General features: G+C 48.7%; 1 protein-coding gene across 1 annotated transcript in view; it reads left to right on the forward strand.

Annotated features, from left to right (window-relative positions):
- The window catches only part of Vac14 (VAC14 component of PIKFYVE complex), a 103410-nt gene that overhangs the window by 24675 nt on the left and 58516 nt on the right, over nucleotides 1–20219 (forward strand). Inside the window, exons 10-12 of the mRNA XM_076838192.2 lie at nucleotides 4021–4084; nucleotides 11766–11910; nucleotides 12186–12251. Coding sequence (XP_076694307.2) covers nucleotides 4021–4084; nucleotides 11766–11910; nucleotides 12186–12251 — 275 coding nt within the window. The remainder of the gene's footprint in view (nucleotides 1–4020; nucleotides 4085–11765; nucleotides 11911–12185; nucleotides 12252–20219) is intronic.

Below are 20219 nucleotides of genomic sequence, written 5' to 3' on the forward strand. Positions count from 1 at the left end.
GTCCTTCAGAGGATTGACCTGCCAAGGGGGGCAGAGGAGGGAGTGAGAGCTGAGGGGAGATGGTGAGGTCAAGAGAGAATTTTTTTCTTTTCTTTCTTTCAGACAGGATCTTGCTGTGTTGCTCGGGATAGCCTTGGGCTCCTGGGCCCAAGCAGTCCTCCCGCCTCAGTTTCCTGAGTAGCTGAAACTAAGGTGCCCACCACTGCGCCCAGCTCAGGTTTTTCATTTTTTAATTGGAGAGATTAGGGCAGATATGTTAGTTTCCGGTTTCTGCTGTTACAAAATACCACAAGCTTATTTGTTCTCCCACTGTTCAGAAGGTCAGCATCCTAACATGGGTCATCCTAACAGGACTGTGTTCCTTCTGCATCCTCTTGGAAAGAGTCCATTTCTCTGCCCTTTCTAGTTTCTAAAGTCTACCTGCATTCCTGGGTTCATGGCCTCACCCTACATTGTCATTAAAACCTAAATGGAAGAGGCTGGCCGATGTACTGTGAGTGTAGGATCTGGATCTGTTGCCAGTGGTTCACCATTTACCAACCGTGTGACATTTAGCCAGTTGCTTAATCTCCATGCCTTGGTGTCCCCACTTGTGAAATGGAGATAATAATACAACTTACTGGAAGGTGATTAAAAGAACTAAAGTAGTTTGCAAATAGCCTAGAAAACTGCCTATTACATAGGAAGTTACAGTAACAGTGGTGGATAGGCCAGTTCTTATCCCACCTTGTCCAGTCCTGGTACTTCTGTCCTCCCATCCATTATCCCACCTTGATTCGTTTGAAGCACAGTTTTGACACCATTATATTTCATCTCTGTGTATGTTTCTGATGTGTGTTTCTATTGGTGGGGGGACATTTGAGGAAAAAGCAGGGCATTTTTCTAATTTCAATTATCTTACCCAAGATACTTACTAATTATAAAGAAAAAAAATGCTCCTTTTATAAAAATTGTCACAGTATCGTCATCACACCTCAGGAAATTAAAAATAAGTCCTAAATATTATCAGATATCCATTCAAGGTTCTTATTCCCTGTGGACTCCAGTTTGAGTCAGGAACTTGCTGCATACATTGCAGTTGGTTGATATGTCCCTTACAAATTACCTATTCTCCCCCTTCCTTAAAATTTGCTTTTTCAGAAACTGGATTATTTGTCCTGTAGTTTTTCCCACAGTTTTTGTCATGATCAACTGTCCCCTGTATTCCTATTCCCCATAAATTGTTAGAATCATTCATTCATGCTCAAGTTCAAAATTTCTTGGCAAAAATGCTTGGTAAGAAATTCTTGGGTCTGGGGCTCTAGCTCAATGATAGAGCACTTACCTAGCACATGTGAGGCACTGGGTTCGATCCTCAGCACCACAAAAAAAATAAAGGCGTTGTGTCCATATACAACGAAAAAATATATTTTAAAAATTATTTTAAAAAAATAAATTCTTGAACAAGACCCATAAGCAAAAGTTATCAGCATATTTAAACATATATAACCCTAAAAAGCTGCAGCTCAGGAGAAGATGTTGGCAATGCATTTCACTGTCGGGGTCAATCTCCAACACAAGAAATAGCTCCTCTAAATCATGAAAGAGAAAACACAGTGGTAGAGAAATGTGAAAGCCCAAGCCAAACCCACCTTTCCTTCATATAACAAGTGCTTCCTAGCTTTTAGGATGTGCGGGAACCATTTTAAACACCTGACAGATGTTGGCTCGTTTATTGTCATAACAAGTCCATGGTATGGGTACTGTCATTGTCCTTATTGCCCTCAGTGTGCAGGGGAAGAAGGGGAGGCAAGGTCAGGCAGCTTGCCCAGGATCACAGCTGTCTTCACGGCAGCCAGGACCCAAACCCAGGCAGAGGGGCTCAGGAGCCCTCCTCATAAGCACAGTGTCATTCTGCAGCTCTCTGAGGCAGGGATTAATACAGAAGCGCAAAGGAGATGCTCCGTGGGAGTGGGAATGAGGACTCCAAAGGGAAGCAAGGTTTCCTTCTTACTCCTCAAGTTGCCAGCATTGAAAAGATGGCTGGTATCTCAGGGTGAGGCTTTGAGGGAGTGACTGCTCCTTCCTTTCCGGAAGCTCATATGAGTTGGTAGCAGCGTGACTGAGCCTTGCCCTCAGCAGTCCCATTCAATAGGGAGACCTCGTATGGAAGGAACCATGGAGAGCTGAATGAGCAAAATGCCCAGGCAGTCCGAGTGGATCAGGGCTCGCCTCTGACATCCTGGGACTTCACCTGTGAATGTGGGTGTTTCTGTAAGACCAGGCGAGCCTGCAGGGGCTGAGAGCCCCGGCTGCTCTTTTACCTTCCCCAGGCCCTGGTCCAGCAGATCAGGCCCCTTCCACCCGTGCCACATCCCCAGAGTGCCTCTGGGCAGGTGGCAGTGTAGACCTCTTCTATTTTAAAAATAAAGGCCTCTTTACTAAAGAAGAAGAACCATGGCCCACTCCTAGAGTGGCATTGCTTAGAGCTTTGATTTGTTTGGACTTTTTAGAATGTATTTTATTTTGTGTTATTTTAAGAGGCCAAGGCTTGTCATTTCAACAATAATATAAAGATAGTTTTTCCTTATAATTGAACTGAATAAATATCAGTGAATCCATAATGTTATAAATAAATAAGTGAATGGATGAATGGTAGAGAAGGAATCTTCCTAAAAGAAGAATTACACTTAATAAAAGGAAAAGGAAAACAGAAACCACATTAGCCAATGCTACACTAGTATTTGTTATAGGCAGGCTCCACCAATTGATGCTACAATCGATTGGTGGAAGGATGTGTGAGGGAAAAGCAGGGCATTTGTCTAATTTCAATTATCTTCCCCAAGATACGTACTAATTATAAAGAAAAAAAGTGACTTCACAGGGAGAACCCCAGCAGACACTGCCTCCATCCAGTGATAAAGTCAGCCTCAACAGTAAAATAGGCCAGATAGACACCATGTGGCCCCTGATAGGCTGCACTATAGGTCCAGACTTTCCATAGCATTCTTTAGAAGAAATGACTAACTTTAGTCCACTCAGGAAACATGAGAAAAAAGCAAGCAGAGAGACATTCTGCAAATAACTGACCCATACCTCAAAGGTGTTGATGTGAGAAAAGTGGTTATATTCAAGTTAGGTGTGTTGTGGAGTCTGCTACCAAAATTCCCCAATTAGGAAAATTTATAGGATCTAGATCAGGCAGTGTAGATGGTATCAGTACCACTTTATTGATGCCTATTCTGGACATTTCCTTTAAATGGAATCATAGGGTGTGATCTTTCACTTAGAAGAGTGTTTTCCAAGTTCATCCATGTTATGACATGTATCAATAACTTCATTCCTTTTTACTATTGAGTAATACTTCATTTTATTTATCCATTCATCAGTTGATAGGCATTTGGGTTGTTTTCATTCTTTGACTATTGTAGATAATGCTGCAGTGAACATAAAGTACAAGCTTCTGTGTCTTGGAGTATATGTAGGAGTGAAATTGCTGGTTCATATGGCAAGTCTATGTTTAGCCTTTTGAGAAACTGCTAGGCTGTTTCCTGAAGTGACTGCATCATTCTCTAGCCTCTCCAGCAATGTGTAAGGATTTCTAGTTCTCCACATTCTCACCAACACTTGTTATTATTATCTTTCTTTTTTATTTTAGCAATACTAGTGAGAGTAAAGTGGTATCTCATTGTGAACTTGATTTGAATTCCCTGATGGCTAGGGATGTGAAGTATCCAAAAGTCATTTAACATCCATTGCTCTCAGGCCAGCACTCCCTTCTAAAATACTGTGTTTAGCCCTGGTTTCCCCTCCTTGTGAGTTCTCTGTTCCTAGAAGCTTACAGGTCTGGGTACTATCCCAAAGCTGTAGGGAGTGAGCAGGCTTGGGTCTTCATCACTCCAGAGCCCTGCTCCTTTTCAGGAGCCTGAATCAGTATGTGGGGCTAGAGAGGAACATCTTGAGTGTCCCTGTAACCAAGATCTAATTTCTTCAAAAGAACAAACAGCCTTTCATGTCATCTTGTTCCTCTTCCTGTCCCAGGAGGTCCAGATAGTTCCTGTGACTCCAGCTTCAGTAGCAGCATCAGTGTCTTCCCTTCAGCCTGGTAAGTGACCTGTTCCAGCCAGAAGTGTTTGTGGAAAGCAAGAGGCCTATATCTTTCCTGGGTGCGAGAGACTGTAGCGAAGACCCAAGGCAAAATGCCTAAGGCCAGTATTTTGGGGGCACCATGTCCACACAGGAGCTAGTCAGTGAGGGGAGCTGAAGGACACTGGGCCAGCCCACCCGACCCAATTCCTATGGACAGATAGTCTTCAGTGAGGAATTAGAAGCTATTTGGTGTCAATAACTGCAGATTTTAAAAGTACAGCTTATGCATATGGTGCCAGCAGTGGGACACTTGCAGGTGCCTTTTCCCAGCACCTTTTGCTTTTCCAGAAGTCGACAAGACCAATGAGCGGAAATCTTTTGGATGACAGTCTGGGAACAGGCAGATGTGGGCCCCAAGGCTACTGGTTAGCCTATAGGCCAAGAACTGTCCTCAGAGCTCCCAGAGTGCTGTCATAGCCCAGCCTTCCACAAGGGGGCAGTACAGCCAAGCAGCAAAATATCTGCCTTCTTGCCAATTCTACTTCTCCCTATAGGATATGAGATCCTCTGTAGAAGGAACTATCACTGTTTTGTCCTGATCTTGGTCTCCTGGACCTGCCCCCATCAATGTTTCTTTGGGTGGCTGGATCGGTATGCGTTTCTTCCTCTGAATGTGGTGTTGAATCTGGTCTGGGGAGTGAGTCACTCATAAAGAGAAAATAGGCACTTAACCCCAAGATCCTTTGAATTTTTCCTTCTTTTATTTTATTTTTTAATTTATTTTGATCTCTGAGGACCTGAGCATGTTTTTCAAATACACACATACTGATTATAAACTTGCACCCCCTAGGGCCTCTCCCACAGTGGACAGCAGGTTGGGAAATACTGGTCATTCACTCGATTCTAGTTGTCATGCATTTCCAGAACACCTGCCTATGCACAACCCCACAAATTCTAAGATAAAGAAAGGCCACTGGAGGTGCCCCTGAACTTGAGGCAAACAAGTAGCCAGGAAATTACCAGAAAAGGGAGCAAATGCAGATGGTGTTGGGAAGACAAGTCATGCTAAGGCATGAGAAGGCTCATGGCAGTGAACCCAGCAAGTGCTTCTGACGCCAGCCTTGTGCTATATCCTATGTTGGATCACTTTGATTTTGCTTATATTTCGATTCCAGGGTCAGCAACATTATCTCTATTTCAAGGACAGGAAGGAGTGGGAGAATAGGAGCTACAGTGTAGAGAATGGACTTTAGGTAGGGTTCAGGCGGGCATAGATGGGCTGCGGAACCACCACATTCACATGGATGTGAAGGAGCAGTGGCTTAGACTGAGAAGAGGGCAGTATTTGAAGGTGGAATTGCCAGAATTTGCTGATGGATGAAATGGAACAGACAGGAGAGTGGTGAGGGAAGAATAATTTCTAGGTGTTTAGCTTGGGCCAAACTCAGGATATCCTAGTTTACTTCCAAGTTGGGCTGGGAGAGCAGGTGTGAGTGGGGTGGTCCAGTACTCTGTTCTAGGTGGCTCTGAGCATCCCCAGGAGAGGGTGGAAAGGTGGGCTGGATTTTGGAGCTCAGGGTAGAGGTATGGGCAAAGATGTAGGAGACCCAAGAGTCCTGCAGAGGGTTTGGCTTTGGTCTTAGAGGCTGTGAGAGGCAGTGTTGTAAGTTGGAGTGACAGGTTCAGATCTAGGATTTAGAAGCTCACTCTAGCATTAGAAAAGCCTATTGTAGGCTTGTCACTTTAATCTGGGCTACACAGATTGTCACATTTTGAGGGAGTGGTGGTAAGATGTAGGGGGAGGGGAGGGAGAGGCAGAGGTGGCATAACTGATGGACTGTGAAGGTGGCATGACCCTCTGCAGCCTCGCATGGGAACCCGTGCTGCCCTCACTGGGACAAGCCCACAGGAGGCCCTCACTCCTGTGCTTAGGCAGGAACCACCTAATTGGAGCCCATTTGGGTTTATACCTGTCATTCAGGAGCCAGTGCTGAATCCTACCCCTTTAACATAAAAAAACGGACCAAGAATCAGTCATTTAGGGCCTGGGGCTGGGGCTCAGTGGCAGAGTGCTTGCCTCGAATGCATGAGGCCCTGGGTTCAATCCTCAGCACCACATAAAAATAAATAAATAAAGGTATTGTGTCCAACTACAACAAATCAATCAATCAATCAATCAATCAATCAATCAAAAAAGAATCAGTCATCTAGCACTTCTGACTCCTGTGGTGGCAGCAGAGCTCTCTGAGCCACCGGCCATGCTAGGACAAGAGCAACCCTGCTAGCTGTGAAACCAGAGCTGGGGGCTCAGGCCCACCGCCTGCTTCCCCCAGTGACACTGCCAAAGGAGACCGAGCTTGGGCAGGATGGCACCGTCCAGAGTGACACAAAACAGAATTCACACTGTCACTTCCAGGTGCGTCGCTTGCCCGAGCACCACCTGCAGTTGCCAGTTCCACTCAATTCCCGCCAGCCAAGGGCAGCAGCCAGAGTGCAGATTCCTCCAGGAGCAGAAGGCATTTCTGCCTGGCAAAAAACTGCCAGCAATGTGATGGTCCTCAGTCTTCGTGGGTTTTGGCCCTAGGAGAGTCCAATGAAGGTTGTGGACCCCTTCCTTTAAAAATGTACATCCAAAACTGAACCCTCTTTCAGGGGCTCAGGAATCTCCTTGAAGACAGTTCCTATACCCCAGATTAGAAAAGAAAAAAGGGATTCCTCACTTGGACTAAAACACAGAGAGAAATCACCAGATCAACTTGAGACCATGAGCCTCCTCCCTTGTCCTCATCTGCCCTCTCTCCTGGGATGCTGCAAAAGCCCTGGAGTCCCAAGCCTAATCACCTGGGAGAAGTAGTGGGTGATGGAGTCGCTTTTGGTCTGGGGAAACAGCCGCAGTATCTCCAGTTAGAGGATTCAGATCCTCCATCCTCCAAAGCAAGGGAAGTTCACAGAAAGTTGAAAACTGACCTCCCTGGGGAGGGTCGGAAGAGAAGAAACAAGATGAAGGAAGCGTGCTTGCTTGAAGCGAAGGCAAGGGTAGAGAGAGGAGTTGCCGCCACTGCCTTTCTGTACGCTGGGCACACTCCTCCTGGGAGAACTCGGGGTGGTGAGCCGCAGGAGTATGAGGTATAAATGAGTTGAAGTCAGTGAGAAGCAAGGAGCAGCAGCTGGCACACAAAAAAGCTAGAACCAGTTCTCTAGCACTTTCTGACTCCTGGTGGAGGGAGATCTTGTGGCAGCAACACTGTCTGAGCCATGGTAGAGAGTCTTGGCTACACTTTTATCCCCTTTGTACAAATGAGGAGACAGACCAGAGAGACTGACTTCTTGCCCAAAGCCAATCAGCTAGTTAGTGACCAAGTTGAAATGCTAGCCAGGTTTGTCTAGCTCCAAATTCCCTGCAGTTAGCTTTGTTAGTCATGGTTAGAGAGTTCCAGAAGTGTTTCAAGTTTGCCTCCCTGACTCACTTGACAGGGGCTCTTGAACAGGTGTTGCCGCATGAACAGTATTCCCTCTAGCAGCCAGGGTTTGCCAAGGGCTATTGTGTCATCAGTGACATTCAATACAGTTCTCCTGCTAGAGCTGACTGCCCTATGTGTAAGCATCCAGAAAGACCTAGAATTCCGTGCTTCTCAACTTTAAGTAGCTACTGATTGAAAAAATTACATGATGATCGTGTATTTTAAAAAGGCAACTTCGAATTCAGAAACAACTCTGTTTTTAGATTTGTCTGTTTTCTAATTTGATTAGAGATGTAACACATGTGCCATAAAAAGTGAGCCATTACAGAGATAAAGTGGTGTCTCCCAGTGAGAACCATGGGGACAGATTATTATTCATTGGTACTATCAGAAACATTATTTGGGAAGTCTGTATTTTAAGCAGCACCATGTGCTTGGAAATCGTAGTGCATATGTGTGTAAGACACTCGTTATGAGATGCTTTATGAGAAAATGCTTGGTGAAAATGGGGTTTTGCAGACACCTTGAAATAACTCAGAAGCCCCCAGGAGTGGCTTGTCTAGACTTTTTGGAACCGATGTAGAGATGTATTTTAAACCTTGCCTGAGCTCCCTTCTGTTCTTGATGGGTAAGGTTAGCCAGGGCGGAGGGCGCCACATCTGACTTCAGCTGAGCAGAGAGGAGCTGAGCACAGTACCCTGTGTTCCCCCTGAGTTTGCGCAGAGCTCAGGAGCCAGCCCCGCCCAGTGGAGCAGCTGCCTGCTCAAGGGCATTTGGGATCCTGATCCACCCTTTCCCCACTGCTGAGATCAGTCTCAGCCCAGTCACTCACCTTCTTCTCCTGACCTTCATCTTTAATTGGCCAAGGGAAGAGACCCAGGGAGGATGTCTCCAGCCACAGGAATGAGCTCTTAGTACTTAGCCTTTTGGCCTTGGCCAGTCTCTGGCCTCTGCACCCAGGTTTGCTCATCTGTGCTCTGAAGGATTGAGTTGCATCAACTATGAGGTCCCTTTTAGTTATAAAGTTCTTGTGGAGTGAGGACAACACCTGTCTCACTATCAGTCCAAAGACACCCATACCAGGGAGGTGTGCTGTGGTCGGCATTTGCTGTGGGGAAAGTCCTAGAATGTCAGTACATACAATGCTGCCAGTTCACACATGGCTCCATGAAGTCCTTCCTTTATTATGTGGCCCTGACACAATGCCACCTGAAAGAGATGCCACCATGGCTGGCCAGAAGCATCTCAGGTCTACCAGTAGTTGGAGCTCTGCCTTTCTCCCCACATGGAACCTTTGACTGCCCTTCCAGCAAGAAATTACACTGGAAAGTGTAAGATGACCTTCTTCCCCCAATACCAGGTGCTACCAGGTCTTCCCTAGCCAAAGAAGGACTGTGTGCACTGGAGCTGCTTTTATCTGTCCCTCCCTAGATATGGTTGGGGGTGACAGTGCCATGATCTCCTGAGCCTGCCACCCCTGCTAGAAGATAGTGCCATGTGGTGGGTAGGTCCACTCTGGAGTCAGACTACTCAGATTCAAATTGCTGGCACCATCATTTCTTGGCTATGTAACCTTGGCCAGGTCACCTAATGTCTGTGCTTCAGTTCCCTTATCCCCAGAGTGGAAGTAACATGACTTAGCCATAGGGCTGCAGAGAGAACAACATGGGGCTTGCAGGTAAAGTGCTGCACAGAATGTTGGTCATTACCATGCCTGTTACCAAAGCCCTTACTCCCCCCAGCTCCAAGGTTATACAACCACTGACCTGCCCGGGGGTGGGGGTGGGGGGTGGAACCTGGCCTTGTCCCCACCAGCAGCTCTAGGGCAAGTCCATTGCTAGACCTCTACAGTGCTGAACCCCCCAGGTAAATAAAACTTACAAGGCCTTCCTCCAGGGGACCAGTTCTGCTGAGATGTGGCAGTGGTCTTCCAGGAACAGGGTCTCCTGATACCTGGACACCATGTAGCAGCAACCTTCAATGGCTCCTGCTAGAAAGCCACTAGCCTTGCCTCAAGGCACAGGGTCCAGAAAGGAAAGGCTAAGAGCTAAGCCCAAGGGGACACATGGGAAGGAGCTCTGTAGGACACCAGCCCCGTAGGACACCAACCCCATTAGGGAAAGAGAGACCTGGAGATAAGACAGGGAGTGCTGGCCATAAGCAAAGGGAGAGGGGCTGACCATCAGGAACTTATCAGAGCTGATAAGGAAGTGCTGAGGAAGCCCTGGTGGGGTTGCTGTGCTGGCCAGGGTGGCGGCCACATGGCTGCAGAGCACCTGATATGTAGCTGGTCCATTCTGGGACGTATTGTGAGAAGAAAATGCCACTGGATTGCAAAGATGAGGACACCAAGAACAACCTGAAGTGTCTCATTAGTAATCTTTATGTTCATTATATTGATTGTATGTTGAAATGCTAATAATTTGGATATATTGGGTTAGTTAAAATTAGTTTCACCTGTTTCTTTTTCCTTTGATATTTATTGTTTTGTTTTTGGTACCAAGGATTAAACCCAGGGGTGCTTAACCATAGCCACATCCCCAGCGCATCCCCCTGCCCCCACTTTATTTTTATTTTTATTTTTTTGAGATAGGGCCTTTCTCTTAAGTTTTGAAGAGTTTTCTCTGAAGCTGGCTTTGAACTTGTGATCCTCCTGCCTCACCCTCCCAGGCTGCTGGGATTACAGGTGTGCCACCATGCCCAACTCCTTTTCAATTTAAAACTAGAAAATGTAGAATCCCATCTGTGGCTCACCTTGTATATCTTGGACAGTGAGCACAAGAGATCAAGTACGGGCCTGCACCTGCTGCCCTGGACCCGTCTGCACTTTGCTTTCCCTGTGTCTTGGGCTGCCACAGCATCTAGATGTTTTGATATCCTCAGATGACACTAGGAATTTCCAGCCACATGACTCCTGAGGAAATCACAGAGGCTGCTCCCCTCCTCACAGAGGCTCCATTCTGGGCTCTGTCACTATGTCACACGCCCAGATTTCCTGGCCCCCTGGGTGTGGACATGCCCATTCTCACCCCTGAAACAGGCTCTGGGGGGCCATCAGATTGTATTAAGTAGCAATTCTGCCTAGCCATTGCAGAGCTCAGAATCCTACCCTGTAGGAGTTCACATCACATGAGCTTCAGAGAGGCTGCAGGCGAATTAGGAAAGCACAGCCATCAAGTTCCCGGTGCAAATGAATAATTGAGCAGCCTGGAAATGCCACGAAAGACCATTTTGTACAGATGGGCACTGGAACTGCCTGGCCCCAGTCCCCAGGAAACGACCAGCATTGTCATGTCACTTTTGGTAAACGTGGTGCAGGGTATCAGGAGGAGGGGAGCCCCCTTGCCCCTAAGGTTTCCTGCCTGTGCTGTGCCCACCCTGAAAACCCACCCTCTGCCAGGGAGCCGTGCTTTGGGCAGAGCTAACTCTGTCTCCCAGCAGTGCTCGGCCACCTCTTGGGTGCTTCGTAGGACTTTTCTTTAAGTGGAGGCCAGCAAGGATTCAGTCCATGGGAGCCAGGGGGCTTCCTGTACCCGAATGGACACATTCTGAGAGCTCTTGTATCTCAGGTAGAGAGTCTGTCACCTCTTCCCCTACTCAAAAGAGAGCATTTCCATTTCAGAGGCAACTCAAGGCTTCTGCACCAGGCAGATCTGTGCCAGGTGCAGTTGTGGTAAGAGGACAAGCCACAGTCCCTGTACTCAATCAGGAAACCGTGTTCCCAGTGAAGGGCCTGTTGGATGTCAAGGGGTGTTATGGGGCCCTCCCTTGTACCGTCTGAACATGGGGGTTTTGCATCATCAGCAAAACATCTGACTTAATGACCTGAGGTGCCAAACAGGTCAGATCATTAACTGACCTGTCAGTCCAGAATCCAATGGGGGCCAGCTTCATGTACAAGCCAGGCTAGAACTAGAAAATGGAAGGGAAGGTGAGCCGGAGCCCAGGAGGCCAGCCTCCCTTCCCACATGTGGGTAGCAGAGCTCCAGCGAGCCATAAGCTCCATACTCCTCAGGAACAGAAGGAAGTGGAGAGAAAAAAGCAAGGCCCCTAGGAGCCCCCATCACCAAGGCAAGTGATGATGTCTTGGTCTCTGCGTGGGTCTGCCTTCTGTGTCCCAGGCAGTGGGGTAGGAGCATGTGGTCCTGACTCTGCAGGCCCAGGGGAATGCTATGACACAGGAGTATAAGACAACATGAGCTTCACTTGGTTTTCTCTCCTGGTTTTTGCCCACAGCACTGACAGGGCCCCAGTGACCCTGCACCTTGATGGGATTGTACAGGTTCTGAACTGCCACCTTAGTGACATGGCCATTGGGATGATGACCAGGATTGCTGTTCTGAAGTGGCTCTATCATCTCTACATCAAGACCCCCCGCAAGGTGAGCCCAGCCAGCCCTCCAGGAGGCAGCTCCCTACCAGGGAGTTCCTTCCAAGTCCACCTTGGTTTTCAAGAGCCTCCCCATGCTTGGGAGGGTTTGGGTCATTGCACTTCTGGAAAAACCCTGGTGAGCACAAGAGTAAAAGATGGCATGAGGAACCCTCGGTGACTTGGGTGGAGGGAGGTGGTCCCTGCAGACCCCAGGATGCTATCTGAACCAAGCTCAGTTCTGGAGCAAAGGGAGACCTCACCAGTGACCCCTTGTTTGCTCTCCAGATGTTTCGACACACAGACAGCCTCTTCCCCATCCTACTTCAGACGTTATCGGATGAGTCTGATGAGGTAAGTCACCAACACCAGCTTTCTTTTTTGATGACTTGTGGGGTCAAACAGCTATGATGTTCTTGTTTGGTTGATGTTGTGCTCTCAAATCAACACCAAAATACTCACTTAGAGGTAAAGCTGTGCTTAGTGTGCTGGGCTTTGTCAGTAAGGACGCGTCTGTAGGCCTTTCTGGAGTACTCTGGGACAGATTTCAGGGAGAAGGTGAGTTTGCATACTCTTAGGAGTTGATATGTCTTCTCTGGGAGGTGATTAATGGCAGGGACCCTGACTGTGGGGTCAGGCTCCCTGGGGGGCAAGGTCTGGCCCTGCTTTGTGCCCACATTTGAGCCATAGTTAACATCTGTGAGCCTTCGTTCCTTCTGTGTCCAGTGAGGGTAGTGACAATACCTGGTGTATGAGAAAAAAGTGACCTCTGTAAGATGCCACATGCTGAGTGTGCGCATTATTGTCAGCTGCACTCTACTTTGACTCCAGTTTTAATTGGTCCCTTAAGCCTTGCTTTGTTGGGGACACCAGGTGCTGCTGGTGTGATAGGGAAAGGCTGGCCCCAATTCCAGGCTGCAGGAGCAACCCCCTAGTCTCTGAAAGGACCAGCAAACAGAGGCTGGCCTGGGGAACAGTGTGCCCCAGGGTCCTCTGTCATCTGTAGCTCTCCAGCTGCTCAACATTACCCTACTCACCATTTTCTGCAGTGCTTGCCGTGGAGTCAGGATGGAGTAATTCTTTTCAGGGCTCCCCTCCCTCCCAGCCAAGGGGCAGGACTTGTAGCTTGACACCCATTGCACAAGCAGCGGCCCGTTCTTCCATATCAGCTCTTCAGGATGCTGGTGGTCTGAGCTGACTTTTCCCTGTCTTTCGCTCTTCTGGGTTCTAAGTTGCTGTGGGCAATAGGCAGCACCATGTCTCCATGCAGCAATAAATGCATGCATCAATAGACCTGCCCGCACTGCCCAGTAAGAATGTGGGAGTGGACAGGTTGGGGCTGGGGGTGGAAAGAAGAAGGGCATTGCTACAGATACTTGCAGTGAGGCAGCTCAGGTTTCCTTGGGCTGGTACAGGCTTGTGTGGAACTGTTATAGACTTCCATGGGGCCTGGGCAGCTGTCCTGCAGCCTGAATTTACTTTCCTGAATCTAGACCAAAGAAAGAAGCAGACAGGCAGGTATCATCCTATAGGTCCTCTGAGGTTCTCTGTATTTCCAGAAAAATCCCAAACAGATGGTCTGTGAGTGCCCCTGGCCTTTCCTGCCTGCCCACCTGACACACATCCTTTGCTCTCCCCACTGCACTGCCCCCCTGCAGCACCCGGCCCAGGTGGACACGGCCCAGTTCTGTCTGCAAACTAGGAGTGACTCACTGCAGAGCCAGGCCCTCCTTTCAGTAAGAAAAGACGAGGAGAGCTGCTGATTGGTGCTTTCCTGGGACTTCACTGGAAGCAGCTGAGTTTTCAGTCCTTTAAATTGAGTTGTTTAATCCCATCCAGATTTCTTTGCTTGAAATTGGCTTTCTTGTGCTTGTGCATTCAGAGGCGGGGAGAGAGGCTGGGGAGGTGGATGCAGCCCATTAAACTGCTCTGTTCAGGTTGCGGCAATGGAAAGTGGATTTGCTGAACTGCCAGAGCTTTGGGGCACATCTTGTGGGCCTCATGGGAGGAGGATTGAAGCTGCTCTTGGGGACAGTTGAGGAGATGCTGTGACAGGAAGGAAGAGTCTCTCTTTCCTATCTCTGGAGGACAGATTTGGGGACCTTGATAATCATTGGTGAGTCATGATTCTGCCACATCCTGGTTCTTCTCCAGAAAACTTTTCCTAAATATCCCCCAGCCTCACTGACTCTGTGGACCCATGGTGTATTTGGCAATGAGAGTACAGCCCCACAGATAAGACAAAGTCCTCTTCTCCTAGGACTTCCCTTGAAGGATATATGGAAAGTGTTCTCTGGTGGGTTTTTCCAAATGTCTTCATGCACAGCCCTTATCTCAAATTGGAGCTCCTTGAGGTTCAAGAACCATGTCAGACCCTTGTGTTGTAGTAGCTCAAGAGCCCTCACAAAAATCCTGTGGGAGTTCTGTTATTTCCATTGGACAGGTCAAAAAACTAAGGCCTAGGGCTGGAGTTGTGGCTCAATGGTAGTGCACTGGTCTAGCACATGCGAGGCCCTGGATTCCATCCTTAGCACCATATAAAAATAAATAAATAAAGGTTTTGTGTCCAACTATAACTTTAAAATAAACAAATAAATAAATAAAACTAAGGCTTGGGGCTGGGGTTATAGCTCAGTGGTAGAGCTCTTGCCTAGCACATGTGAGGCATTGAGTTCCATCCTCAGCACTACATAAAAATAAATAAAATAAAGGTATATAAAAAACAAAAACAGCCAGGCATGGTGGTGCATGCCTAAATCACAGCAGCTCAGGAGGCTGAGACAGGAGGATCACAAGTTCAAAGCCAGCCTCAACAACAGCAAGGTGCTGAGCAACTCATTGAGACCCTGTTTCTAAATATAATACCAAAAAAATGGGGCTGGGGCTGTGGCTTAGTGGTCAAGTGCCCCTGAGTTCAATCCCCTTACTCACCCACCCACCCCCCCCCAAAAAAAACCAACTAAGGCCTAGGAAGGGTAAATAACTTACACAGGAAGTTCTTGAAGCCAAGCTCAAAACCAGGTCTGTTTGACTCCAAAGCCTGTCCCCTTTGATTGCTTATGACCAGGACTAGTCATCCACTGCAGCACCAGCTGGGGAGATGGGGAACCTGGATGGAGTTGTAGCATCCCCATTTACTTTAGATTTCTCCAAGAGGTTTTCTGGCTTTTTTCTCTTGTCCTGTAAGTTCTTAAGAAAAGGTCCCAACTTGGTGAGGCAGGGTGTGTTGTGTGTGTGTGTGTGTGTGTGTGTGTGTGTGTGTGTGTATGTGAACAAAAACACTAGGCGCATTGGCACACACCGATAATCCCAGAGGCTAGGGAAGCTGAGACAGGAGGATGGTAAGTTCAAAGCCAGCCTCAGCAACAGCGATGCACTAAGCAACTCAGTGAGACCCTCTCTCTAAATAAAATACAAAATAGGGCTGGGGATGTGACTTGGCGGTTGAGTACCCCTGAGTTCAATCCCCAGCACCCAAAAAATAAAATAAAACCTCCCCCTTTAGCCCTCAAATCTTTTGTTCATTTTTCCTATTGATTATAGAAGCTGTATATTTAGGACCTTTTGTTTGTTACCTCTGTTGCAAAGATCTGTCTCTCATACGATGGCTGTGATTAGCCCACATACTCCTCACTCTGGCTGAGAGTCACTGGTCTCAGGGGATAGGATGTACCCAGGTGTTAATGATGCAAGAGCCAGGCATGGAGAAGGCAGAGTTCAGAGGCCTACCTCTGCCTCCACTGTGTTCCACAGCCCTACTGGCACATGGCCTGGCTGGCATGTCTCATCTGCCATGGTTCCTCAGTTCTGCCCAAGTGACAGCTCGGTAGGCCACACCCTTTGGCATCTTCCATTGTCTCTGCTCTCCGTTACTCAGGATAAGTGGCTGTTTCCTTAGTACCACCTGCTCCTGTAGACATTATCATTCTATCATTGTCAGAAAGAATTTGCAGGTGTCAAATTAATATTCTTGGCACTGGAATAGAAATCATCCCATTAGCTAGAGATCCAGTTTTTTAAGTGAAAACGTGACCCTGATTTCCCCAGCATGGAATTCAGGGCACATGCTCAGAGCTTCCTTTTGGACCCCAGTGATGGAGGTGCTGCTGCATCCCCTGCCCAAAAGATGCCGTTTGTCAGCTGCCTCTCATGCTAGACAGCTGCTGCCTGAGAGTGAGCACCCACAGGATGGAGTCATCTCCACATTCCCAATGGTGGGGCTGGCCTGAGAGGGCCATAGGTGACCCTTTATTCCCAAGCATAAGTGCCTCCTAACTTGCATTTAAAATTCTCAGGGTGATCACAGTCTCAAAAGAGACCTGGAAGGATATTTGTCCTCTTTGAGTGAATGTGGACACCCTGGACAGAATCTTTGCTCTGGCCCTTCCTTACCAGGGATCTTGAGTGAAAAGTTAACCTTGCTGGACCCCTGAAGTGGGAATACTGATGTCTAACCTGCCCTATAGGCTACTTACTGGTCACATAGGAAATATAAAGCACCCAGCAGATCCTGCCTGCTGTATCCACCCATCTGTCCTCACAAGTTCACCTAGGGAGTAATTGGCCTCTCACCACATCCCAGTAAGCCTCAGGTCTTTTCTGTGGGTCTCACTCACTGGTTATGAAGGTAACTCTCAGTATTTGCATTTCCACTATGATTTAGGATGATCCCTTTCTGATGGTGCTCTTTCCCCAGGTAGTAGTATAGCCTGGTGGCTGAGAACATGAGTTTGGGGCTGGCTGGTCCAGGAGTTCATTCCCGGCTCTGCCACTTAATGATAGGTTGACCTCAAGCAAGTGACCTAGCCTCTCTGAGCCTCAGTTTCCTTATCCATAATGGGAGACTACTAAAGGGCCCTCCCTCTCAGGTTGGTTGGAATAATTAGGTGAGATTATAGACATCAAACGCTCAGCCAGCAGGCATAAACTAGGGTAGGAGAGGGCTCCTGTGATGCTGGCAGTCATCTCTGTAGAGGGCTAGGAGCCACATACTGCAACCAACAAGATGGCCCCATATCTGCCCAAAGTTCAGCAGTGAAAGACAGGATAGAGGCCACTCTCTCCTGTCTTTTTTTTTTTTTTTTTTAATATTTATTTTTTAGTTCTCGGCAAAAGTAACATCTTTGTTAGTATGTGGTGCTGAGGATCGAACCCGGGCCGCACGCAATCCAGGCGAGCGCGCTGCCGCTTGAGCCACATCCCCAGCCCCTCTCTCCTGTCTTGAAAGGCCTAAGGAGCACAGTGGTGTTTGAGGGACTTGAATTTCATCTCCAGGTCTTAGAAAGCCAAGCAGGGGACAAAGTGGACATTTGGGCTAGTGCCCCTCCATGTCCTTCCCACCCTCCCCCAGAGCAGGAGCGAGGCGGCGCCAGCCTACTTCTTCGGATCCCTGTGTTCAGCATCTTCGCAGCGACTCTCCCCTGACTCACAGGGGGACAGGCTCCAGCTGGCTGCCGTGGTCCAGGGGGAGGAGGAGAAAGGGCATCATCAGCAGAGGCTGCTTCAGGGCCTCTGCAGCCATAGCCTCTTGTTCAGAAACAAAATTCAGACCAAGAAACAAGTCCCACTGGGCCCAGTTATCACTGGAAACCAGCCCCTCAGCATCTTCTCAGCATCTCAGAGCTGGGGTGTCCCTAACACTTTTAAAGAAGAGATTTCAACCCAAGTGAAGCCAGTGTCCTTGCCCCTTCCCTGAGCTTCAAAATCACTATGAAGAGAAATTGCTGATGAGGACTTATGGCTGATGAGACTGATGCAGAAGCAGCAAAAAGAATGAGAACCACCTTTCTGGAAACTCTGGAAGGCAGGATTTTGAGGGCAATGTTCACAACTAGCCATGTGAAGAACATAGGCCAACTGTCATACCCAGTATGGCACAGGACCCAGGAGGAAAAGGACAGTGGGATATAGGACTAGGGAGTGACGTAAGGGCATCTGAAAAAGGACTTTTTTTTTTCCTTATGATGCTTAAAACATCCTATGGGTACAGTGAAGGACTGCAGTCCAAGGCAGTCCACACCTTCTTGATCCTCCACCCAGTGGGGTGTCTCAGAAGTGCCCAGGGGACCCTGAGGCTGCTCAAGCTTTGGCCAAGTTCTAAGGGAAGTGAAACTGGGCATCTTGGGCCATCAGCTCTTCTCCTTGGTGCAAATCTTGGCCCTTCCAGCTGGTCTCTTCCCTGGCCTCTTGGCTCCTCACCCACAGGATGGGTGGTCAGGGGGCAATCCTGCTGCACTTGAGGCCATACTTGAGGGATGGTTTGATCTGGAGGCTGCGGCAGAGGATTTCATCTGTTCCAGTGGTCCAGGTCCCAGGAGAAATAGAGTGGAAAAACTGAAGGGGTTCTCAGCCCTCAGGAGAGGGGGCACACCAGGCCAAGCAAGATGCCTGAAGGAAACTGGTCAGGGGTCATTTAAGAGAAGCAGCTCTGGCGTCATGCTGTGATGGCCACTTGTGCTGCCACTCCAGGTGGGCAGCCCAGGGCCCTAAGCAGATCTGGGGCGAGGCTGCCTTCAGCTTTCCCTATTTCAGGGGAGGAGCAGCTCTGTCTTCCCATTGTGTCCTTCCCTTCTCATCCTTATCCTGCCCAGTCCACCTGAGTGCTCCCTCGACTTTCCTTTGGTCTCATAAGTCACCCACCTGGGCTGGGGGCTTGTCTTCCTGCTTTAAAGGAATTTATTTAGTGCCAACAGGGACTTTGACGTGAATCTCCCCGGGGGAAGCCCAGACCTGAGAGCCTGCTGGGAGGAATGGGGTAAAAGGCTCTGGTCCTCTGAGGTTCAGAGCAACCTCAGCTGCTCTTGCCCATTTCCAGAGGGAGGGCCTTCTGTTGGAAATTGGCCATCCTAGTGTCTCTCCCAAAATTGGGGGCTTCCAATTAGTTGGAGGCCCCTTCTGGCAGCACCGCTCCAGGGTTCAGGCCAGAAGCTCTCTCCCTGCAGCCAGGGCTAGGCCAGTGGCTGGACCACCGAGGGGTGGGGAGGAGGAGGAGGGAGACTTCTGGGCCCACACCATCCACTCCCTGTGGGCCCAGGCAAGTTACACGACATCTCCCCTCAGTTTTCTTCCCTGAGATGCTGGGGTTGAACTGGGTTGTCAGTGCTCCCTTCCAGCTCAGAACTTGTGTGGTCCCAGCGCCACTGCCTAGAATGCTAATGCTGCCTGCTGAAAAGTGGGTAGTCTTCCTAAGAATGGGACTTGTTTTTTCCTTCTCAGTTCCCTGCCTCAGTTTTTATTTCACTCCAATTTTCATTCCATCCACTCTTCAAAACAAACAAAAACGACCCCCTCACTACCACGTCAGTTCTGCAGATTTCTTTAAAATCAGATCACTCAGTAAGGTGAAACCTCCATCCCAAGGACTAAAGGGTGATGTGTTAGCAGCCAAGAACTTGATTCTCCTTGCAAGGAGGCTCCCCATGTGAGAAGGACCTGCCCGGACAGCCCTGGCCTCCTCCTGCCACAGCTCCAGAGACCTGCCAGGGCACTGGACCCTGTTTTCCCTCAGCTGACCCTGCAAGGAGAGAGTGCTGGGCAGGGAGAGGAGTCACCTGCCTGCAAGGCCAAGATGCTGGACACAGTCACGATCCCTAGGCCTTCCTCCTTGGATCCAGCCAGGCCCAAGCTGTCGACAGCTGCACCCCCACAGCCACTGCTAGGGGCAATGGAGGACTTGGGTCTTCTGAAATGAATCGTCAGCAGTGTTGCCAGAGAGAGGAACAGGAAGGTGACAGGCCCAGATTGTACCTGCCAAGAGGGCCTCTGCTGCTTCTCATTCTTCACACTTTTTTCTCAGTCTCCCGTCAGCCACCCCAGAGTAAAGGAGGGACTTGTAATAACTGTGGTCAGTCCCTCATAATAACTGAGGGACTCATAATAACTCATAATAACTATCAACACCCTCTTCATTAAGACATGTTTGTGTGCCAGGAGGGTTTTTATGTTTATGTCTGTCTGGATCCTTCCCAGCCTGTGCATAGTAACTGGTATGAGTGGGGTAGTAGCCGTGGACTACTGCCTGGTTCCTCGTGGAGGCAGAGGTTGGGCTTAGAAGACAACAGAAAGGGATCCTTCTTTTCCAGGGCTGGGGCTGCAGGCAGGAAAACCTAAAAGAGGAGCCTGTCAATGATGGCCTTCCCCTGGGACTGGGGGTGGGGGTTTTCACAGAGCCAGGCTCTAGAGCCAAGTTACCTGCAGGGCTGAGCATGCTACCTGGCCCTGGTCCCACCCACACAGCCCATCTGGCCTTGAACTCAGGAAGTGATATCACCTAGAGGGGCCTATCCAACAACCTGGAGCTAAAGCCCACTGTACCAGAGTCCT

Source organism: Callospermophilus lateralis, chromosome 18 (assembly GCF_048772815.1).
Source record: "Callospermophilus lateralis isolate mCalLat2 chromosome 18, mCalLat2.hap1, whole genome shotgun sequence".
Taxonomy (NCBI): domain Eukaryota; kingdom Metazoa; phylum Chordata; class Mammalia; order Rodentia; family Sciuridae; genus Callospermophilus; species Callospermophilus lateralis.